The sequence below is a fragment of the Tachypleus tridentatus genome, chromosome 1 (genome assembly GCF_004210375.1).
Source record: "Tachypleus tridentatus isolate NWPU-2018 chromosome 1, ASM421037v1, whole genome shotgun sequence".
Taxonomy (NCBI): Eukaryota; Metazoa; Arthropoda; class Merostomata; order Xiphosura; family Limulidae; genus Tachypleus; species Tachypleus tridentatus.
This window is the reverse complement of record NC_134825.1, coordinates 31,774,039-31,799,733: the sequence shown is the minus strand read 5'-3', so window position 1 is coordinate 31,799,733 and position 25,695 is coordinate 31,774,039. Positions and strand designations below refer to the sequence as shown.

The 25,695-nt window shown below is 35.0% G+C and overlaps 1 protein-coding gene across 1 annotated transcript; it reads right to left on the bottom strand.

Moving 5' to 3' along the window:
• Window positions 1–416: 416 nt before the first annotated feature.
• Window positions 417–3,929, bottom strand: LOC143232321 (uncharacterized). Its single transcript, XM_076467596.1, has 3 exons — window positions 3,896–3,929; window positions 2,555–2,644; window positions 417–613 (listed from the first exon to the last, which is right to left on the bottom strand). The coding sequence occupies exons 1-3, from the start codon at window positions 3,927–3,929 to the stop codon at window positions 417–419; spliced, it is 321 nt and encodes a 106-aa protein (XP_076323711.1).
• Window positions 3,930–25,695: the final 21,766 nt, after the last annotated feature.

Here is a 25,695-nt window from a genome sequence, read left to right as displayed (position 1 = left end):
TTTTCATTAATCAATGAAAAATGTGTATTATTTTACAATTCAACATTTTAGTGTGTGTATAGTATAAAAATTCCTTAATCCATAAAGAGTTGTAACTTTTGTAGAAAGCCCGAAATGTAACTTAAATGTAACTTAAACAAACGTTTGAAATTCTATTGATTCACATTTTCTGACTGGAAGTTCAAATGAATTGTTTGAAACTAGAGCTAACAGAGGCTCATGTAACACAAAATATTTAGTGTTGAGAAATGCAATTTTATAAAAAGAAAAAACCCATCTAGAATCAGTACTGGATTATTCACAGTGATATAGTAAATAGAATTGTAATAATATTTATTTAAACATTTTATGAAAAACTAATTTTTTACAATTCCAAATATCTAATACTGCATAGTATAATATTTTTAAAAATGAAATTAGAACTTGTTTTCAAGCAATTCGGCAACACTTGTGTAATTCAGCTCTGTTAGAGTTTTACAGAGGTTTTGGAGAGTAGCTTCTTGTGGTCGAGTCTCTCGCCAAAAATCTAAGGCTCGATAAGCAACCTCACAAAGACCTTCACTTCTATGTTCTTCTAGTAACTGGTCGAATTTGTGTTCTGGAATAACTTTTCCTGGAATCAGGTGAGAGTAGGATTTGAATGAAGTTTCAACAAATTTAAATGACTAAGCCAATAAAGCTACACTGAAAATTAATAACATATTAAGTTTCATATTTGTAAAAATATATCGTTATGATACAAGTTTCTGTAAGAAATAATGTCAGGTTAAAATATAATAGGATTGACACTAATTGTTTATGACAAGCATTTCTAATGAAAGTGAGCGATTAATAATATTTCGAACTGTTTTACACTGTTGCCAACAAGGCTTTTTGCTTGCATCAGAGCTCGACAAGATAGATGGACTACAATACAAAACATTCTGAAATATCAGCTGTTTAAAAGTGAGATACTAAGTTTCATAATATGCAATAATTAAGAACATGAAGTTCATTTTTTTAAGTGCAGTATTATTCCTTGATGAGGCTGATATTGAAAATTTGGATCTCAATTTTCTTTATAAATTAATAATGCGTTCCAATAAAAAAATGTGTAACAAAAATTCAGTCGCTGTGAAGCCCACAGTTAGTCCTATGCCTATTAATTAGCTCGTCACCTATTTTTAACTTTTTAGCAAGCTACTTGTTTGTTTTTAATAGTCAGCATATGAGTTAGCAAATTAAATTTATATTGACTCACAAAGTGTTTATCTATCACTTAACTCTCTAATGTTTGCCATTTTTAAAAGCATATTTCTCCCTGCCAGTAGACTCATAACTGTTTAGTACATAAATTAAACAAAACTCACTCATCACTCACACGGTAATTAGTAAAGGCAACAAAATCGCGATTCACGGGTTTCGTTTTGGAGTCCCACTCCCACCAAACTTGCTCGTTCTGTCTTTGTTAAGGCAAAGCTTCTGTGACTATTTGCCACTGTAACTTATCTTGAACTGCTGAGTAGAGAGAAGGAAATTGTTTGAGAGATCCCTTCGCCAACTGTTTTTTAGTTTTTCTTCTTCTTGAACTGAAAACCACTGGAAAGGAGTCTGTCTGGCAACATCCAACAATTTTTGTCTTTTTATTTTTTTCGAACTGCTGACAAGAGGGAAAGCAACTGGCTGGTGGCACAAACAACTAACTTTTTTTGCATGTAGGTATCACGGTTTTCATGAATACTATACTAATTAAATAATCGAATGTAACCGATTAATTAATGGGGTGTCGATTAATTGATTAGCAAACGCCATTAAACACCCATATTTAATGTAAGAGTGATTTCAATGCCTAAAGATGATTCACCAGTCATGTAAGAAAAGTTTGAGAACAAATTCCTTTGAGGCATCACTACATATCTAGACACTTGAACTGTGAAAGAGAAGGCTTATATTAACCTTTTCTTTAATAAGCCAGTGTTAGTCAATTTAACTATTACATTTTCGGTAACTATAAGGTTGGTTATCTGATGTTTAACACACTAGATGTTAGTCAGTTTAAAGATTACATTTCTGTCAACTAGATGGCCGCTTGTCTGTCATTTAACAAACTAGTTTGGTGGTGACCAGCCTGTGGAAAACACAACCCCAGGCACATGAGGAAATATTTTTATATGTAAGAAAGGCAAACAATGTAGAAATTTGAGAACGGCTGGGCTAAGTGTTAGTTTAGATATTACATTTCTATCAGCTAGCATGCAGATACGTATTTAACATTCAGCTTTTTAACAGGTTAAAGTGTTTTCGAGATGTTCCAACAGCACATTTCAAGCCAAACACAAAACTGTTACAGTAATACGCGACAATTGTATCACAAAAAATGATCTGTTAAGATTATCAACTATAATTTAATGCATTCACAAGCAACGTGTTTCACTAAAACACTAGTTTTCGTTCTATATTAATACATTTCATGCAAAGATTCAGTGTAATGAATTTAGGTATTCTTATTAAACTATAAAAAGTTGTTTCAAATAACTTTATGCAATATAAGTTAGCTCTTAGGATGCCATGTTACCTGGAAGCATCCGACAGAGAGCTCTCCAGTCTCCTCCAATACATCGTGAAACAATCATCATCTGAACATTTGTCACTTTATTAATATTTTCTAAAAAAAACAACAAAAAAAAATACAGTATCTGAAAATAAGTACTGTTTGATAAAAGTAATTTACTTTAACAACTTATGAAAGACGCATATAAAATAATAAATGCCTTTTTGTGATAGTTGAACTAATAATTAAATATGAAATTGTTAGCTTGTTTTCAGTTAAGCACAAAGCTGCACATCGGACTATCTGTGCTCTTCACACCAAGGGTATCAACCCGATTTATAGCATTGTAAATCCGCAAAGATACTTCTGTGCCTCTCGAGGGCAATCAGTTGGGGAAAATGCCTGTAACGGTATTATATTTTCATTAAAAAAGAAAAAAGGAGATTGCTTGCATTGTTAGCTCGATATTCATATATTTAGAACTAATCCAAATTTTCTAAGCCAACTAAACTCCGTGAGATATTATTGGGATTACGACCAAAACTATCGTTAATAGCGATACATTGAAAATTTTATGTGTAGGAACGTAATAAAAATATATTTAATTACCTATATTGATTGCCCTGTTGGATTTTCTTTCGCTCTAAGAACATAGCTTGTTCTCACAAGATATCAATATCAATTAATATTTTGTCACAGTAAGTTTGCTCAGTAGGGTCTTCGGATTTACAACGCTAAAATCAGAGGTTCGATTCCCCTCGGTAGACACAGCAGATAGCCCAATGTGGCTTTGTTATAAGAAAAACGCACACACTGGGTGCATGAGGAGATTGTGGCTCGTTTTAGTTTTTAAAGAACAGATTACCAAACAGAAGTGCTTACTGACATATGCAGTATGTTTCTCTTATAAATTCTACACGTTTGTGTAATAATAGACAAGTAAAAATCATATAGAGATGATGTAATAATTCTGTGGCTAACAATACTATATCTGGGTAGGACATTAAAAAAAAACAGATACACTAATCAAGTATTGGTGGGATGATCAACCTACATTACTCAGCAAAAAACTATAAGAAAAAAAAACACACATACCCTAAATCATAAAAAAATATAAAACTAAGTAACCGCTAGTAGGCAACTTATATATATAAAACTTGCAACTGATGTGTTGATAATCAATTATATATATATCTTATATATAAGGAAACATTTTTACCCAATCACTTGACATTATTTTGTAAAGTAAAAAATAACACATAGTACTACGGATACGCTGGAACGGTTCAACAAAGAGATTTGGGAAGAAGGGTTCAAGCCATCCATTTATTAAAAAAACGAAGGATATTAAACTATAATATTTACCTTGGCTCCTTCCTGGAGCCTCTGCTTCAGGCATGAGTGGTCTTATCAAATGAATTGACAGTTTCTTTCAAAGTACAAAACTAAGGATAGTGGTATAGCTAACGCCAGGCCTGTTCAATGCCTAAGCAGGCGGTTATAAATATTTGAACAATAGGGTATCTGAATCATAAAAATACTAGTTTATTGCTGTACAAACTGTGTGTAGACTAAAGAAGGGGAACACATAATCAACGAGCTGACGAAGTCACTCGTTAGTACAAACGTAAGTACACCATTTAATTTTTAACATTAAATGCCATCCTACAGATAATGATTAACTGAAATATGTTTTAAAAAAGCACAAAAATATAGTATAAAAGCACAAAAATTGAAAAGTTCTGCTCTTCACTTTTGGCCACACATACTATAGAATTACATAAGTAATCCAGCTTTAACACAGAACACTTCTTGCCAGCTGTGGGTTTACTGGGGAGGCTAATGCACATTCTAGAGTATCCTTAGCCCCACGAAGCCCAGCGTTATTCATAACCCTCTTCATTGTCCACTATTCTGCGGGCACCTGCAGCTTTCTCACGAGAAGATTGCCGACCTCAATCGACGTGTCCCTTAATGACTCCTATGAAAGACACTTTATTTTGTTTTTAACATACGTATTTAAAAACTAAAGAAATTCTATGTTCTCCTTACCTGATAATCCATCTGTCTCTTTAAAAGACTGAGGCATCCAGTTCTGAAAGAAAATGTATTCTTGTCAGTAGCCATGTTATAAGCCTAATACTCTGTCATATGAACAGTTCCACGGAAAACAAAAAGCTTTACCTGTTACTCGCAGTTTTCAAAAGATCTAAAACCACGAATTGTGCCACTATTTATTAGTTAATTAAAAGATAATACTATAATTTTCTTGATGAAATATACAAAAAATTGGATGTTAAACACGTGATAGGCTGCATGGCCTTAACGGTGGTACACTTACGCCAGACCCCAAGCGGTGAGAGACTCCTCTACTGACGATCAGGATTATTATTAATTACTTCCTGCCAAAGATTCACAAGCTTCTTTTATAAAATTCTTGGGGTTTGGAGGAAAAGAATGTAGAGAGGGTAGTTTTGACATCTTCATATTTTCCAAGCTCTTTTCCATCAAGATAGTTTTGCAAACTACGAAATAGATGGTAAACAGATGGGCCAAGTTCTAGAGAATAAGGAAGATGTGGAAGTTTTTTCCCAGTCTGTCCTTCAATCTTTGCAGATGTGATCCTTGTTGTATGGGGCCGTGCATTATCCTAGTGTAACACAACATCTTTACGATTGATCAAAGCAAGCCTCTTTTCTTTCAGGGGTCAGGCATGGCCAAGCGTGTTAAGGCGTGCGACTCGTAATCTGAGGGTCGCGGGTTCGCATCCCTGTCGCGCCAAACGTGCTCGCCCTCCCAGCTGTGGGGACGTTATAATGTGACGGTCAATCCCACTATTCGTTGGTAAAAGAGTAGCCCAAGAGATGGCGGTGGGTGGTGATGACTAGTTGCCTTCCCTCTAGTCTTACACTGCTAAATTAGGGACGGCTAGCACAGATAGCCCTCGAGTGGCTTTGTGTGAAATTAAAAAAACAAACAACTTTTCTTTCAGTGCAACATTCAAGCGCTCTAACTGTTGACAATAGAAGTCTGATGTAATCGTTATACTGACTGGCAGCAACTCAAAATGGATCACATCAACAATATCCCACCAAACGCTTAACAAGACCTTTCTAGAGTGGAGGTCCATTTTGGGCTGTGCTTCAGCCAGTTTACCTGCATTGAGCCATTGTCTGCGGCGCTTAACATTTTTATAGTATGTCCATTTTTCTTCTTCAGTTACTAACCTGTACAAAAAAGGTGTTACGTTCACGAGAGTGTAGAAATATGCAAATATCCACTCTTGCTCTAAGGCTGGCTTTTGTCAAATCATGGGGGATCCATTCTCCAAGTTTTAGCATTTTTCCACGCTGTGGCAGATAACAAAGAACTGATGAATGGGTTGAATTAAGCTTCTGTGCCAGTTATTCAACTGTTACAGCACAATCTTCATCAAGTGCAGCCAGCAGCGAGTCATCGTTAAACTCAACAGGATGACCTGAACGTGACGCATCATTTGAGCTGTAGTCACCTGATCTGAACTTCTGAAATTTCTTTCGACATTTTCTTTCACTGAGAGACTCTGCACCATAAATACCTTGAATGTTTCGTGTAATTTCTGCTACACTATTGCCTTTTTTAAAACTCATAAAGCATTATATGCCAAATGTGTCCTCAGACACATCCATCTTCAAAAGGGTTTATTTAATTAATTATCTGAAAAATTGTAGTTCGGTTAGTTTCTTTTATTTGTCTGAACATTTTCATACACGTCCTACTACACATTTTAGTTATTAAAGCCTTCTACAAAAACAGACAGAAATGATGATGCACTTTCTGTATTAGATTTTCGAACATTAGTTATGGGATGACCTGATAGTTTAAAACTTCTTGACTTTATACAATTGTTTATAATTAAATTTTATTGTTTTATTGCCTTTTGGACCGTTGTTTTAAAAATTCCCATCATAAGAAGTGTCAAAATACATGGTGACGTGAAGGAAATTTTACACTAACCAAGTTACATGACGCTCGTGCTACTCGAGAGCTCGTCCGAACGAGTGCATCTCGTGCAAAAATGCTATTATTATCATTATATTTATTTATATTACCAAATTTAATCTTAGCTATTTAAGTGTCTAAATTTTACATTGGTTAAGCAAATAAATTATGAAGATGTGATTAAAGATTTTGCTTCCGCTTAAGCAAGGGAAAAACGATTTTAGGGTAATGTTGTATAATAACTACATTATTTCTCTATGTATCTAATACATTCTTACTTGCCATGTCGTGCAACTAAATAATTATTATTATAAAATAAGTGTGCTAAAGTCTCAAACTACCTTAATTCGGGTTTGGTTATAGTTGATGAGTAATACTTTTGAATCACTACTTCGCTGTATTTATGTATGGAATATCCAAGACTAGTTTATCCATAAGGCAAAGTAGGCAGTTATTTATGAGCCCATAATGTTAAAAGACCCACAGTGGTTATGCTTCTTTTGTTTTCTTTTTCTAATAGCATTCTTGTTTAATATTTTAAGTTGTAAAGTGTAGTATTTTAAACACATTAAATTCGGTAGAAAGTTCTGTTGATTGGTGAAAGTTTAATGAAAAATAAAGAAATTAGGGTTAATGGAGAAAGGCGGTGACCCTCAGAACTAAAGTGTGCCTATAGGACTAATATTGCCTTAAATCTGACCCTGGAAATATGTAATGAACTTAGAAAGCAGCAATAAATTCTTCTAATATTTGTGGAAAGTAGTCGATGAGAAATGAAAAACGTCTCTCAAGTGGATTCAAACCCAAAGCTCTAATTATATGGACAATGCTTTAAACTCAGGGATTTTGAATTCTGTTTATCAAAATCAAGCCTTAAACTAGAAGGTTTTGAATCATTTGATAATAACTTTTTATTTCCTTGATTTTTTCGAAGACATGAAAATGCCAGTGTTTGACAAGAGTCTCTCGAATTAAAATATTATATAATCTGGAATTCTGAAGGCTCGTTTGAACCTAAAAAGAAAATGTAGTATTATTTGCAGATGTATTTTAAGGTGTGAAATTTAATGAGTCGTGGCTTCCTCAAACGACAGATTTGCGGATGTATTTCAATTTCGACATGTACATTAACTTAAAAACTTATTTGCATATGGCTCCAAGTGGTTCAGAGACGAGTTTGGAGGCTTATAGTACTGAAAAAACGGTTCTGACAGCTTATATTTGAGAGGGGCACAGCACAGATAGTCTACTGAATAGTTTTGTGCTTAATAACAAACATTAACTGTTTATTGTAGTATAGCTGTTTCTCTAGGACAAATAACCAAAGCAGCAATACTCGTGGGCTGCAAGGGGAAAATCTTTTTAAGAGTAAAAATAAGATTGATTGGTTGTTTTTAGTTAAAAAGCTGTGCAATGGGTGGGCTACCCGTGCTCTGCCCACCACGAGTATCAAAAATCAGTTTCTAGCAGTGTTAATCTACGGACATTCTACTATGTTGGTGGGAGGGATAAAAGGAATAATATTAAACACAGTTTGGAGCAGTAGGGGCTGACAATGTACCGAAGTATATTCTCATGATACAAGCCACTTTAATTTATGGTTGTTAATTTGTTAGTGCAAAACCACAACAATATGCTTCCTGCATTCTGTACACCTCGGGGAATCAAACCCTGAGTTATAGCTTTGTAAGTCCATAAACTTATCACTGACCCACCGGTGAGGACTGATTTTTTTAATTTGAAACAGTTATAAAGAAGATCCACTTCAAAGGCATTGGTCAACTTCTAGGTAAATCGTAATTAAAGCATTTTCGATTAGATTTATTGATTTAGTTTCCCTTTACATTAGGCAACGTATGTTAAACTAAGTTGCTTTACTGTAAATCCAAATATTTGCTTTATTTGACAAATTTGAGAGAAAAATACACATTTCAAACCAGAATAACTATGAACTTACCGTAGCTCTTGGTTCACTTCTCAGTCTGTTCCGATTGCTAGTGTCTCTCAAACAGTTTCCCATTTTACCATATAGTTATTTCCCACACAGTTTCTATACCTAATCTAATTAATAATTCCAGTTTTTATTTTTTTTCTAGCGAGTTGCAAAAATATATTTTCTTTACGATTATAGATTTTTCCATATACCTGCCCAAAATTCTGCACGGTTATGGATGAACTTTCTAATAGATGAATCTGGTTAGTATTCTACACGTTATAGGCTTTTTTGCAAACTTTGTATCTCGTCAGACTTTTGCACGATTCAACGTAACTGTTATAATGTGGTACATGTGGCTTTTCCAGGGTTGCTTATATAAACATCGTAATCTGTGTAATCGATATTTAATTTGCGATCTGTCACAACAAAGTGAATTCTACATTGTTGTAAATCATCTTTGCTGTTTGTTTCCAATGTTATTAATCTTTACCTGATAACGAGAAGCAAATAATGTTAAACTTTGCATACCTTCTACGTTTGTTGTTCAAACTGTAACTTTCGAAGAACGATGGACACAATTCAGACCACATAGGTAGTGAGTTGAATTTCATCTCACGTACTTATAGTGGGTGATGTGATTTAGTTAATGAAGAACTTATTATTTAAACATATACCTTAAAAGTGTGTTAAAACATACACAAATGTGAAACATATACGTAAAAAAAGTACTGAATTTTTATACGTAATATATATTCTGAAACAGCTAACAAGACCCAAAAAGTTCAAGTCTTGTCTTGTGTTCTATCTTACCCTATGAGTATTTGTTTTCGACGATGTGGATTTTTTAGCTTGAAATTACTTCTTTTTCTTATTATTGTTCTTAAAATTTGATACTTTTGCTTAAAACTAATTTTTCATTGACACTTTTCATATGCTGCTATACCTGTAACCTTTAACCAAGCATATTTATGGAAAGCATGTGGATGAACCTTCATGACAGGTACATCACAAAGTACTTTGATATCTGTCAGTGTACATCATTTTTCATTATTTGTATTTAGATAAATTACAATAACTTTTACTTACAGTTAAGTGAATCATTGATAATTACAAGAAAAAGTAATATTAATTAATCTCATGAGTTCAAGGACAACATATTATTATTTGAGGTATTTCTAAAAGAAAGCTCCTTGTAACAAATCAGTAAATCATCGTGGGTGGTATGTAAAATATATCTTCCGAAGTTGCATTCCAGCTCCCATTACGTAGGTATGGTTATTTGAACAAAACCTTTGATCTGTAAGCCTAAAGCAGTCCCTCAAGTGGCTGAGCGGTATATATACGGATTTATAACGTTAAAACTTTTTTTTTTTTAAGATACGGTTGGCAAAGCACAAATAATTTGTTATTTAGGACTATGCTTAACTACATCACACAAACCCAAAACAGGCTACAGAGAAAAATGTGAAGTTGTCTTAAAATTTTATCCATGCAATGAGATTTTAAATAAAGGAAGGTACTAAAATAGATGTACAAATATTAGTCAGACAGAATTATAACTTAACAAATCTAGATATAAGTTAACAACTGGTTATGTAGAAAGTAGCCTTTTCTACATTAATTAGGCTTAACACTAGTAAGTGTATGATATAACTAATCTGCGTGTTTCGAAATTCAACTTGTATTAACAAAGAAAACAACGTTAGTCGTTAGATTTTTATAAAAGATTAACAAGTATCTAATAACACCGACATATGATTGTGGGATATAATTTGATTAAATTTATACTTTTGTTGTTTTCTTTTGGGGGAAACGAGGTAGGAGAAATTTTTACGTCAGGTGTTTATCGCGTAGCTTAATGATTAAACGTTTCTCTTGGAAATATAAAAAATAGGATTTGAACGATGTAAAACTAAAACAAATAGTTGAGACAGTGATTAATCATTTGTTTATAATATTGGTTGGTTTGAATGTTATTAGAGCGACAAAGAGGTATAAGAATTAGGGAAAAATTAAAAGAATATCATAAGGAAGGAGGAAAAAAAACATGAAAGAAAAGATACAGGAAGTTAAGAGAAAAATTACTGCATCAAGACTTATGATTTACAGAAAAAATTATGCACAGAAATAAATTTAGTCAAAAACAAGATTGAAGAATTTATAGAAAAGGTACAGTAAAGTCAGTGGAGAAGGGTATCCACAGATTCAACCCAGCTCGATGTTGGTCAAAAACACGAAGCAAGAATATTTAGTGGACTGTGCTCTTCCTATCACAGAATTGTGCAGATTATAAAAAACATTCATCATTGAAATACAAAATAACGTTAATGTTAGAATAAAAATGTTAAAAATGAATTTCCTAATGCAAGGATTACGCTAGTTACAATTCTCAAACATCATTAACTAGGTTATATGATTTAAACATGCTGTGCTACCTGTTATTTCAGGACCTTCCTGGACAACTACAGCTGCACCACTACCCCATAATACAAATTAATTTAATAGGTCTGTTCAACGTTGCCCAGTGATTTGTTTGTTTAATTTTGTGGAAACTATCCGAAAACTATTTGCACCAGTTGTCCTTAATTTTTAAGCAATATAATAGAGAAAAGGCCGTTAGTTAATAGCAACAGCCTGGGCCGGATTAAGGGCAACTCATGCCCTCAGCACAGCTCAACAACGGTGCCCCCCTCGGCCACTTCAATGCTTAACTAACAAGACATTAAGACTTAATAAATGCTGAAAGTGAAATAAAAGTTTGAAAATTTATAACCCTTCTTCAGTTTTCTTCCAGGCCAGACCCCACAACTATATTAAATACAACTTTATTTTATTTATTTAACAGATTGGGCATGGATCAAAATCAAACAATGATTGAGGCTTTTTATTTAGAAATAATGAGGGAAATCACTTCTTTGATTAATGATAATTAAAAAGAATTATTTCTACTGTATATTTGTTTTCACTATGAGTTAACTTCGATGTTAACAAATTCACACTTTGATGTAAAAAATTCAACGTTTGGAAACGCACATTCTGAAATTATTTTATAAAGTTCAACATGACTGAATCTGGTTTTTACAGTTTTTGTTGCACTGAACGTATGGCGCACATATGAGTGAAACTGCCGTAGCTCGGCAGAGTGATTAGTGTCCAAGTTTTCTGGGTAAGCATCAATTAGCTTTCAAGAACACTGAGAGTACCTTTCAGTTTCAGCAGATGAAGTGACATCATTTGACACATCACTTAGGAAAGAAAATCTGTTTGTTATTTCTTTGTACACCTCTCCTCCTCTTCTCATCTGGGTTTCTAGTTTGTCAACAACTGTGTAGAAAATGATGATAGGAAATTTATCTCTGACATTCAGATCTACTTCTTGGGCATCTCCGTCATTGAGTACCTTCTTTCTGACACGTTTGCGAGTTTGAACTCCATTGTAATCAACATCTAGTAATATTTATTTTGCAACTGCTTCAAATCTTTCAGTCATCCCTTAAAGTGCGAAGTTGGTCAGCTAATAACCCTCACAGATCTGCACGTTTTAAGTTTATATTCTCATTTTGCAGAAGTTGACTTGCTTTATGAAACTTTTGCAAAATGTCATCCTCCATGATCAACATAAAAACAAATTCTAGCTCTTGCATCTTATTTGCAAAATTATTTGCTTTTCTTCTAGTGTCTCCTTTTTGTGACTGGTCTTCAATTAGACATTCTAAAGCTTCCGAAGTCTTAAATATTTCAAAATTGCTATTGTTGCCATAGCATGTGCCTCCCATCTGGTATCATAGAGAGATTTTACCACACTTTCATTTCCAAGATAAGCTTTAAGAATTTTCCACTGGCTGGTTGAGGCTGAAAACAAATGTATTGTAGAGAATAAACTAACTGCCACTTGACAGCAGTCAACAGCACTTCGGCCTACCAGATTTAGTGAATGGACTGCACAGGACACATAGATGACAAACTTATTTTCTTCTAAAATCTTTTGCTGCATCCCCTTATAACGCCCATACACGTTAGCAGCATTGTCGTAAGACTGACCCCCTACATTTTGAAAAATTGAGTTTGCAAACTTCACGTAAGTACTGCAACACCTGGTTTGCTACTTCCTCACTGGTATGGTTTTCAGTTCCAGAAAGGTTAAAAAGTGTTCAATAGGCTGCTCACCTTTTACATATCGAAGTACAACACTTAACTGATCTATATGTGATAGATCTGGCGTCGAGCCAACTGACAAGCTAAAATAACCAGAAGAATTTACTTCATCAACAATGAACGCGTGGACCTTCTGAGCCATTGGTTCAATGAATTCTTCATAGGTGGTCTTGGACAAGTAAGAAAAATTTCCTTTTCCGGAATTTCCATATTTCAAAATGTGCCCTGCTACAAATGGATCAAACTGACTTACGAGCTCAAGCAGCCCTAAATAATTCCCATTTTGCAGTGAACCAAATTTTTCATTTGTTCCTCGAAAAGCCAGGCCACGTTCAGCTAACGCATGAATAACAACTATTACACTTTCCAAGATATGCTCCCAGTAATTGCACTCTTCTTTAATTTGTTTTTCCAACTCTTGTCACAAGCCTAAACCTTGTCTGCGAGTTAAGTATGTTAGCATAGAGTCTCGGTGATTAGTGCTTCTTTCATGATGATCAATTACAATAGTATTTTGCCAGTCACTGAACCCTTCTCTTTTAACAAAACGCGATGAAACTTTAAGGGGAAAAGTTTACAAACAAAGCAGTACACTGGCCCTGTTGATGGTAAATACAATAACCATTCTCTCTTGTATTGCTCGCCATTGGCTTTTACCCCAAAGAAAAGTTTTTGCGAACAGTACCTCATTACTTTGCCGCTATTGAAAGTCCGGCAAGATATGCCAAATGGCTCATTGTGGTGTTGACAGTCAGTGGATCTATAAGGAATTTAATAAGCCACATCATCAGCAGAGAAGTTGAGCCACAACCATGGATCTTTTTCTTTAGTTTCTTCATCTTTTGTAGACTGAAGCATTTTATCATAGTCGAGTAGATTTTCATTTTCAGCAATTATTTCAACTTCAGACTGTCTTGTAGAGCAACTTGCATCAACATTAACACTACAGATATCAGGATAATTTACAGGCAAAGGGAAATCAGTTGTGGGACTTGTGCCAGTTGAGCCAACCTGTGACACCTTAACGTCATCAAGATGTTCTGACCTTGAAGTGGACAAAGTGGTACTTATAGGTGTGGAACTTGGTTCAACTCAATCTTGTCAGAGTCAGATGCAGTACAAGTAACTTTTGATGGCGGAGATGGGTTTTGATTTAGAAGATAATGTTGTGTAAATTGAGTGAAAAAAATTATTCAGCTTTCTAGTCTTGGTCACTAAATCCAAACCCTTTTTCTCTTTTGTGCACCACTTAATTGAACACGTTTCATCTTGCAGTCTGAAAAGTACTGAAACAAAAATAATAAAAAAACACAAGAGAATATAAATCATATACAGTTATACTGATTAGAGAAACACTGAAATTCTTAAAGAAAAACGTTGGTGAGACAATAAAACATACTGAACTTTAGATCTACATTTAGACAAAGAGTGTCAGAAAGTTATCCTAGGACCTAGGTCCATCAGTACATAAACATGAATTCATAAATACCTTTACTGATTTGCTGCATTTTGATTGGTTGAAAATCATTCGAGACCGGATTCAATCCATTTTAGGAGAATTAGTTTTCAGTCATTGCAAAAGTTTCATTAAGGTTGTTGCTATTGTAGCTGTATGCAAGAAGCAAGTCAATGGTAATATGCAAATCCATTGTGAGCCAAAAAGTATTCCAAAACAATATGTGGTCGACAACACATACTTTAGTAGCCTATATACACAGTAATCGTTCTGTACTGGTACACATACAATCATGTGAAAAAGTTAGGACACCCTATGAAAGCCTGTGTATTTGTGTAACACTTTTGGATATATAGATATTTAATCTCAATTTCAACAATACTGAGAGATTATAGGAATATAACTAAACAATTAAAACTGAAGAAAAGACTTTTCAAGATCTTCTGTAAATGTAATTCTACAAAAATGCATTTCTTAGTTTTTAGCCAGTCCTTAGTGGATTTACTGGTATGTTTTAGGTCATTGTCGTGTTGCAGGGTTCAGTTCCGCCTCAGCTTTAATTTTTGTACAGATGATCTCACATGATCCTCAAGCACCCTCTGATACATAGTAAAATTCATGGTGGATTCTATGATTGTGAGCTGTCCAGGTTCTGCTGCAGCAAAGCAGCCCCAAACCATGACACTTCCACCTCCATGCTTCACAGTTGGTGTGAGGTTCTTTTCCTGGAATGCTGTATTTGGTTTACGCCAAACATGTTCTCTGTTCTGCTGTCCAAATAATTCAATTTTTAACTCATCTGTCCAAAGAACATTATTCCAGAAGTCCTGGTCTTTGTGTACATTCTCTCTGGCAAACTTCAGTCTGGCCTTGATGTTTCTCTAAGAGAACAAAGGTTTCCTACCTGCACACCACCCATACAAGTTAAACTTGTGCAGTCTCTTTCTGATTGTAGAGGCACACACTTTCACATCAACAGCAGCCAGAACATGCTGTAGGTCCCGTGATGACATGTTAGGGTGTTTGGAGACCTCTTTTAGCATCTTGCGGTCTGCTCTCGGGGTGAACTTGCTTGGACGACCAGACCTGGGCATGTTGGCAGTCGTTTTGAAAGCCCACCATTTGTTGACTATTTTCCGGACAGTGAAATGGCTGATTTCAAAATCTTTTGGGATCTTTTTAAATCCCTTACCAGACTCATAAGCTGCTACAATTTTCTTTCTGAAGGCCTCAGACAGCTCTTTTGCTCTCACCATGGTGCTCACTCTCACTTCAACAGTCAGAAGCACACCAAACTAAATGTCTGAGATTTAAATAGGGCAAGCCTCATTCAAAATGCTGAGTAACGATCTTCTAATCACGTGCACCTGGTGTGATACACCCGTGTGTGAATTGAGCCATTTTAAGTGGGAATAAATGTGGGGGTGTCCTAACTTTTTCATCAGTTATAATATGCATTTTTGTAGAATTACATTTACAGAAAATCTTGAAAAGTCTTTTCTTTAGTTTTAATTGTTTAGTTATATTCCTATAATCTCTCAGTATTGTTGAAATTGAGATTAAATATCTATATATCCAAAAATGTTACACAAATACACAGGCTTTCACAGGGTGTCCTAACTTTTTCACATGACTGTAAACAACATGTAATCAATTGTAAACTGTGCTGCACATTGAACTTATTAAATACTGAGTTAGGCCTAGGCTACAGTACCTTTATCCTAATCAAATATCTGAAGAATCAGTTGTAATCTCAACCTTGAGCTAAATTGTGATCAGGGGACTTTAGATGAACCAACAAACCATACATCAACAAATAGGCATATGTCTAAAACTTTATCTGCACGTCTGGATACGAAGACAAATTCAAAATGATGGCCTTAAATTGGGAACAGTTCACTTCATTATTCCTGGCTACAAGAGCGTTTCCAGTGTACTTCCACTAAACTCGTTACAGTATTTAGGCCTAACGTTATTGTCATTCAGTTCTCATATAACAACACTTACGTAGGCCCATTGCAACTGAGATCACTAACGTTAAGCCTAGTACTCAGTACTAACCTTGCTAACATGAATGTGTTCAATTCATGCACTTTTTCAGACAAGCCTAAAATTGATTTTGTTAATTTTTCGATTCTTTACAGTATCTTTGTATGACCACGGTGCCACAGTACTGTACTACTACTACTAGTATTCTTCTTCATGTGTCAAATCTGCGGCAGACATCGACGACCATGGCATGCCAGACTTCTCTGTTGTCAATCCTCCTTATCAACTCGATGTTGCTCATTGAGTTCTTGGTGACATAGTTATTGAGGCTGTCGATATATTTAGTTCTTTGACACCCTCTGCTTTTCCTCCCTTCTATTTTTCCACATAGCATCTGTTTATCTATCCCATTGTTCCTACATATGTGTCCTAGAAATTCCATTTGTCTCTTTCTTATAGTGTTCATGAGTGACCTTTTGTATCCTGCCAGTTCCATGACTTCCACATTTGTTTTTCTTTCAGTCCATGATATTTTTAGCATCCTTCTAAGGAACCACATTTCAGCAGCTTCTAATCTCTTCTCTGTATCTTTGTTCAGTGTCCAGCTCTCACAGCCATATAAGAGAACAGACCATACATATGATTTCAAGGTGTTAATTTTAGTGACATTTGTTATGTTCCTGTTTGTGAATATGGATTTCATTTTATTGAAAGTATCCTTGGACATTGCAATTCTTTTCTTTATTTCTGTGTCATTCTTTGCATTTGATGTTATAGTATATCCAAGATATTTGAAGCTTTCGACTTGTTTTATTCTCACGTCCTTGCCGGTTATGCTGCATGACTACTAGTATAATATATACATAACAACGTTAAGAATCATGTTGTCGTACGTGTCGAAGTCTTACGCAATTTGACCTAAGAGGTCGAATTATCGCCAGTCAGCTGTTTTCCCAGCTTTTCAGAAATGTAATTGAACACATACTGATCTGAATTTATAATCGCAAAAAAAGTTGAATTTGTTAAGAATATTGAAATAAGTGCTGCCACCTGAAGTTAGAAATAACTTTTTTTTTTTTTGTAAATGTGCTCTCAATGAATAAACACATATCAACAGGCCATGGGCCCAGGAATGCTCTAATAGTGCTTAAACAGATGAAATTGTTTTAAAATTGTTAGTACAAGTAATCCAGAAGATACTGAGGATTACTGTAGAACAGTTTTAGATGACAATTTTTGTTGGATGGCACAGGATTTACATGGATACTTTATCACAAGTGCTGGATGATTCGTTTCCTTTGTCTGGAAGCCATTGTAAAATACCAAGATAAACTGTAAGTAAAATATTGATTGACACTCTATTTTCTCAAGTCATATAAAGGGAGAAATAGACCAAAATCAAAGAAAGGAATATTACAGTTGTGGTTGAAATAGTTTGACAATGGAAGATAAAATATCAATTGATAAGTTGGGAGAAAATAATTGGGCCACATGGAAATTTCAAATGGAACATTTATTGAAAGGAAAAGGCCTATGGGGCCATGTGACTGAAACAGAGGTATTGGCAGAGACAGCCAATGATCAAACAAGGGCAGATTTCAACAGGGAAAAGAACATTTCAACAATTGTTCTGAATATTCAAGATGCACAACTCTATCTTGTCACCTCATGCACAACTCCTAAGGAAGCATGGAATGTACTGCGTGCTCACTTTGATAGGAACACACTAGCCAATAAACTATTCCTGAAAAAGAAGTATTTTTGATGTGAGATGAAAGAAAACATGACGGTCCAGGAACATTTGAAACAAATGAAGGAATTAACGGATCAGCTTGTTGAGGTTGGGGCGGAAATAGTAGAAGAGGATCAGATTGTTACCTCACTTAGTAGTCTACCAGCTAGCTATGATATAATTGTAACAGCCCAGAAAACAAAATTGATCATATCTCATTAGAATTTGTGCAACAGGCTCTGATTAATGAAGAACAAAAGAAGAAAAAGACCACATCGAATGAAACATCATCAACTGCATTAGCCACTCGCAGCAACTTCAAACCACATGGAACACAAGAAACAAAGAAAAGGGGTAACAGTTTCAAGTGTTACAAGTGTGGCCGAGAGGGACATGTAAAACGCAGTTGTCCAACACTGAAGGAAATGGTCCACAAAGCTAAGAATGTGGATATTAATGTGTCGGAAGATTATACTGATGCAAACAATGGTGTTGCCTTTGTAACAAACCAGGATAAAGGAATAGAAAATGGGGAATGGTTGGTGAATTCTGGTGTGTCTAGGCATATGACATACCAGAGGAACATATTATCAAATTATCACAAGTTTAGCACACCTCAGCAAGTTAGGATTGGTGATAGAAGAACTGTTGAAGCTCTTGGAGTTGGAAACTGTAAACTAGAAATGACATTTAAAGTCAGTAATTCAAAGCATGTCACAACGCAGAGTGTTCTTCATATACCAAAATTAGCTAACAATCTATTTTCAGTAGGAGCTGCTACTGAAAAAGGAAATATTGTGCAGTTTGGAGTTAATCGCTGTTACATCCGAGGTAAATCAGGACAACTCCATGACATGAGTACAAGAAAGGATAATGGTCTATACCAACTAGACTGTAAGACCAGTATTATTGAGAATGCCTCAGTAGCCTCAAACAGCAGCACGAATGGCTTGGATATATGACATCAACGACTAGGGCATGTCAGTGTTTCACAGTTACAGAAGCTTGTCAGGAGTGGAAATGTAAGTGGAATCAAATTCCAGAAGTCTGATGAAGCCAGTTTCTGTGAGGGATGCACTGAAGGTAAAATGCACAGGAAGCCATTTAAGTCAGTGGGTGAAATCAGATCAAAGGGAAGACTGCAACTGGTACACAGTGATGTCTGTGGTCCTATGCAAACTCTATCTATTGGAGGTAGCAAGTACTTTGTTACATTTATTGATGATTACTCAAGATGCTGCATAGTGTATTTCTTGAAACAGAAGTCAGAAGTTTTTGAGAAATTCAAGGAATTTGAAAAGTTGTACTCAAATGAATCTGGAGAGCGCATAAAAACCCTGCACACAGATAATGGCGGAGAATATACGTTAAATGAGTTCCAGCAATATTTGAAGTCAAGAGGCATTCATCATGAGATGTCAGTAGCATATTGTCGAGAACAAAATGGTGTTGCTGAGAGAAGGAATAGAGCTCTTGTGAAATCAGCAAGAAGCATGCTGTCACATGCTAAGTTACCAAGAATGTGCTGGGCGGAAGCTGTAGCTACTGCAGCGTATGTGGGTAACAGAGTATCCACATCGGCAATAAAAGATGGTAGTACGCCATATGAGAGATGGTATGGGAAGAAATCAGATGTAGAACACATGAAAGTGTTTGGATGTCTTGCATATGCACATGTTCCAGATGCGTCAAGACAGAAATTAGACATGAAGTCTATGATGGTACGTTTCATTGGATATGATAACTGCACCAAGGGATATCGACTGTATGATGAAAAATCCAGAAAGATTTTCATACCGCGAGATGTTATCTTTAATGAAACAGAATTTGGTCAAGAACCTGGGTCAAATGAGTATACCTCATCAAGTGAACAGATAGTGGACCAAGAAGCAGAAGTTAAAGCTAAAGATAAAGCTGAACGACCAGCAAGAAACAGGAAATCCCCCATCCACTATGGATATGATGAGTATGCTGATATGGCAGCAGCAAATGAATCAGTTTGTCACACTGCAAACTTATGCAGTATGTTAGAGCCAAGCACATTAAGTGAAGCAATGTCAAGTGACAATGCAAAGGAGTGGAAGTCAGCCATATATCTGGAATTTGAGTCCTTACAAGAAAATGACACCTGGGATCTAGTGGAATTATCAGCTGGAAGAAAACCTATAGGTTGTAAGTGGGTGTTCAAAGTTAAGTATGGAAATACTGGAAATGTAGAGAGGTTCAAGAGTAGGCTGGTGGCCAAAGGTTACTCGCAGAATTATGGTCTGGATTACGAGGAAACAAGTTGCAGAACAACTTGAAAATTTACCAGATGGATGTCATAACTGCATTTCTGAATGGAAATCTGGATGAAGAGATATACATGGAACAACCGGAAGGCTACGTTGTTCCAGGGAAGGAAAACCTTGTGTGTAAACTGAAAACATCACTGTATAGATTAAAACAGTCACCACGCTGTTGGAACAAATCATTTCATGAACAGATGATGGAACTGGAATTTGTTCAGAGTTCAGCAGATTCATGTGTTTACATATGGAAGGGTGAAAATCTAGCAATAGTTGCAGTATATGTGGATGACATTATTTTGGTTGCTGATAGTGATGATGAAATAATCACTATAAAGGAAGCACTGGAGGAAAACTTCCGCATGAAAGACCTTGGAAAGCTTCATTACATCCTTGGACTCAGTGTTATTCAGGATGAAAAGAATGGCTGTGTATGGTTAAATCGAAGACAGTATATCCAAAATATGCTGGTGAAATTTGGAATGACTGAGTGTAAGGCAGTTTCAACTCCATCAGACGTAAACGTGAAACTGCAAAAGGATGATGGTGTTAGCACTCAGGTTGACTGCAGTTTGTACAAGTCGTTGGTAGGCAGCCTTCTGTATGCTGCAATGGGAACAAGATCAGACATTGCATATGCAGTTGGAGCAATATCGAAATATTGTGCTCAGCCCAACACAGCACATTTGACAGCAGCAAAGAGAATCCTACGTTACTTGAAAGGAACAGCTGATCTTAGTCTTAAGTTTGAAAAGGTACCAGGAGACGTCATTACTGGTTACTCAGATGTAGATTTTGCTGGAGACCTTGATGATAGGAAGTCCACATCAGGAAATATCTTCATTTAAGCAGGAGCAGCTGTAAGTTGGATTAGCAAAAAGTAATCGACTGTGGCCCTGTCCACCTCAGAAGCAGAGTATATAGCCTTGAGTCTTGCAGCACAGGAAACAGTATGGTTGAGAAGACTACTGGAAGAAATAGGTTCCGAAGTTGATGACCCTGTTCGTATCATGGAAGATAACCAAGGAACAATCTCCATGGCACAGAATCCAGTGGGTCATGCAAGAACAAAACACATTGATATTCGTTACCACTTCATTCGCCAATGTGTGCACAACGGATCAGTAAAACTGGAATATTGTCCCACAAACAGTATGACTGCTGACATTCTTACAAAGCCACTTGCTAGAAATGCATTTGAAAAGTTCAGAGATAATGTTGGACTGGCACCAATAGATAAATGAACCGGATAAAGTGACGATTATAATAACAGATTGAAAGTAATTGTAAAACATTTAGAATAACTGTAAGATTGTTGACAGTAATTGTAAGTTTGTGTAAAACTTAAAATTAAGTGGGAGTGTTAAGAATATTGAGATAAGTGCTGCCACCTGTAGTTAGGAATAACTTTTTTTTTGTAAATGTGCCCTCAATAAATAAACACATATCAACAGAATTATACCTAAAAGTTTATTGTCGTTGTCTCTGTGTTTTTGTCTCGGATTGTTCGTTCATCCCATAAACATTATCACCAGAGGGGCATTATGACGTCAGGATAGGATCAAGGAAGAAGTAAGGAGAGCATAATTGTGATCTCCATTTTTGGATTTAAAAGTGACATATTTGACAAAATTTTTAGCTATTTATGAATGGGGAGAAAAACAAGGGTGCCCTAAGTAAATCTCAGCTTCAGATCTGTTTATATTATTACATAATTACAAGGGAATATATTCATGCCCAAATACTCTTACAGGTTACATGTAACCTGTGAACGGTGTCATTGCTACAGTGGCATTTCTTTCCAAACTTTTTCTTGGTATGATAAGTTCAAAACATGTACTCACATACAAAGGAGTTGTTTGTTTTTTTACAGCAATTTGTTTGAAGCCTAAAAATTAAGGTTCAGAAAAGATTTTGTGTGAAATACACTTATAAATATATTAAAACACACACATGAATAATGTAATATTAACGCAAATAAAACTAAAACAAATGAGACAGTAACTCAAATATAACATACAAAAACAGAACCCGAAAAAACATAAAACTAGCCACGTCTCTGTACTCATCTGTTACCGTTTTGTTTGACTTATGTTTCTGTGGTATTATACTCTTATTTTTCTGTAGAAGTGAATGAATAAAGCAATAAGAGGTAAAACAAAACAGTTCCACTGCGCATACTTTCTTATAAATAGCCACAACAGAAGGAGTGATTGAGAAAAATATTTCATCTTCAAGGTCAGACATCATAGCATACGATCATCTTTTATCTGAAGTTTTACCAACATTTTGTACTGCTCTTTACAGTAATCTTTTGCAAATCAGTGACTTCTTACTTCAGATACATAGTTTAGTAGTTTCTCAAAACTTTAGTCACTTACCGAGCCAACGAAAACTTTTTTTTAACAACGTAAAGTCGAACACGGCAGATAAGGACGATTACAAAAATCGACTAAAGCTGAGTGTGGCAGTGGAAGAGTTAAGGGCATCTATCGGAAAAACTCTGTGGTGCCCCCTTCACTTGGTGCCCTAAGCACGTGCTTATTTTGCTTAATGGTTAATTAAAGGGTGGTACCAGTCACCAGCTCTTGGGTTACCCTTTACCAACGAAATGTCAGATTAGTTATACCCCCATGGCGAAAAGGGTAACCATGTTTGGTGATGGGGTTTGATTCCGTAATCCATAGATTATCAATCAAGTGCCCAAATAACCAAGCTATCATTGACGGATAAACAAACATCTTTTAAAAGTTGGGTGAGAAACAGTTTGAAGTAATTTTCAATGTGGATGGAAGGAGAAGTAAATAGCAAGTTATTCATCTAGCTGCACATTTAATTTAACTACTTTTAAGAATAGTGAGTAACTTTCCAACAGAAAACTGTAACGATTATCAAGTACTAGTAGCTACCTTACCAAATAGATATGAACTTTCCTACGTGTTATAATTTCAACTAGCCTGAAACGGAGTTAAATCGTAATTTAGGCTTAGAAGTTAAAATGATGCTGATATGTATCCAATTTATGATACTTGCCAACAGATTGATACACACAATATTTTTTTTTATAAAAAACATAACTTGATATGCAAACAAGAACACAATTTATGATAACGGTTATTACAAATAATGATCTATGTATAAAAGTTTTACAGACATTGTCGATTCTTTTTTCTGATCTGCAGCTTCCTTGACGTTTTACTGAATGTTCACGATGAGCAAGTTAATTTCGAGTTGATGTAGATACAACTCACTTAAGAGGGAGCTTGTTAGCTCCGCGTTCTTCGCGGTTCGCTGATCACAACTGAACTTTTCGCAACTGAAATTGTATAATGTCTATATAAAATAGTAATATCCGGTGAGAATATGCTGGAGTTAAACGGTTTACAATGTTCGAATTTATAAACTATAAATTATAAGAAAACAATAATATGTATATACCGACTTTTGTCGCATCGTGTTGGTTAATTTATAGGTGTGAGGAGAGTTTCCAGAAATTTCAGTGTATTGTTGATTCTTACATTCGAGAATATTCTACAATTTTAGTGAATAGACAGGAATTGCACAATATAGATTCAATATTATCATTTTAACTTAAACAAATATTAATATTAAAATACATATATGATAGTAAATCCGTCACAAAAGTCACATCAGAAAGAAGTATCTAAAGCAAAATTTAGCAGAAAAAAAAGAAGAAAAGTATATCTTTACCAAATTAACGTTAAAGTTGCCAATAAACAGTGAGAACAAAACTATTCAAAAAAATATGAAACCATCAGAGCAAACAGTGTAGAAACATTAACTATTTCTGTTGAAGGTCTAGAAGAACTACCAGTGTATTGATGAAGTAAAAAAGAAGGATGTCTCTCCATTGCCAAGAATTGACTATAATTCGAATATTTCATTAATATCAAAACGTTCGTCAGCATTTAAGTAGATGCTAATAAATGCAAGCAGATGAGACGAGTGTAGAAAAAACAATATTTACTGTTTGAAAATAGATTAAGATCAATTTTGAAGTTACCACGTAGATTATGAAATGCATCTGCTACATTTGAATAATCAGTGAGTTGTGCTTTCTCTCTGATTTGTTACAGAATATTTTTCTCGTTCCTGGATGACATAATCATATATGATTACCTTCACTGATGCTTGTATGGACTAGAAAAAATGTACTAAATCATTTGAGGAAAGTTTGCATTATTACATCAGCAGCTGAATTTCAGTAAAGAGACAGAGAATATCTAAAGACCTAAAGAATTATGCACACAAAAAGATGCATGAAGTAAGAGAATTTCTTCAACTGTGTTCATACTTTCAAGATTTTGTGAAATCATTCTCTGGCATAACTTACTATTTACACAAAAAATTGGAAAACAGAAACAACTTTTACTGAACTACTAAATAAGGACTGTCATTTAATAATCTGAAATAAAACTCATTATTACTCTTGTATTAGTGAACCGAAGGCTTAGTGATCCACTTTTAATAAATGCAGATGCTGGTGATTTTGCAAAAGGTATAGTTTTATCATAAGTGCAACATGGGAAGAAGAATGTTATTGTATACAATAGAAAGGCAATGCATTCTGAAGAAAGAGAGTACTGCAAAACTCAGAAATAACTATTAAGTTCTATTTGAACTTTGAGTCATTTCTATTATTATTTATATTTACAAACATTTATATTCTGGACGAATGGTGCAGCATCGAAACAGCTGATGAATTTATATAACCGAGAAGGTTAAATATAATGATGACAACTGGAACACCAGTGTCACCTTTTTTGTATATGAGTTGGCTGAGAATAATTCTACAGTAGGTGTCTGATTTGTTGACAATAAATGTCAACAATAAATGGGCAGTACACAATCCACTTGTTTTAAAATAATATATTCAAAGAAAGTTAAACGTACGTACAAAAGTTCTTGTCAAGAGTCAACTCAGGCTGATTGAATTACTTTAAAATCCAACTAACAACTAACTAATTTTCTCTACTCTTATTATAAAAAGTATCAGTGAATAGTTCATTCACGCTACCCCGGCTGATCATTGTTGTATCCTGAACTTTAAATAATTTTCTCCCTTATGGTCAAAGTGCATACAAACAGGTTTTATTTCCCTACAATATCCTTTGGCCAGATGAATTAGTTTCCTTATATCTATTAGACTGGGAAACTCAATTTAAAGTATCGCCTGTTACGGCTAGTCACTCACATGCCAGCTTAGTTTAATTTCAACCTTTTTTATAATTGAGTTGTACTTTCACTTCATTTTCTTTACTTGGTCGCCTATATTTATATTTTAAACAACTGAGGCCTCGAACTTTCTCTTAAACTTCGCGAGCGAAGCTGTAAGGTAACAGTGCTCACTTAAGGTGTCGTTAAAAATACCAAAGATTCGAATAATCTGACGTCAACAATTTAGTAAAGCCTAGACAACAACATAATTGCAAACACAACTCAAAACACGCACAGAATTACGTAACGAAATCTATCATACCTAACAACTTGAAAACAATCTATCTTCATCACAACTGTCTTAAAAAGTAAATATCAATACATTTTAAGAAACCTAACTGTCCTGTACATTCAATATTCAGCTTAAAGGTCATACATCACTTCCGATGG

Excerpts from the sequence above, each read along its gene's own strand:
- LOC143232321 (XM_076467596.1), bottom strand. The coding sequence starts at position 3,929 with ATGCCTGAAGCAGAGGCTCCAGGAAGGAGCCAAG. Across the intron at positions 2,645-3,895 it reads GGCTCCAGGAAGGAGCCAAG|AAAATATTAATAAAGTGACA; the intron begins GTAAATATTATA and ends TGTTTTTTTTAG. Across the intron at positions 614-2,554 it reads TCTCTGTCGGATGCTTCCAG|GAAAAGTTATTCCAGAACAC; the intron begins GTAACATGGCAT and ends ACCTGATTCCAG.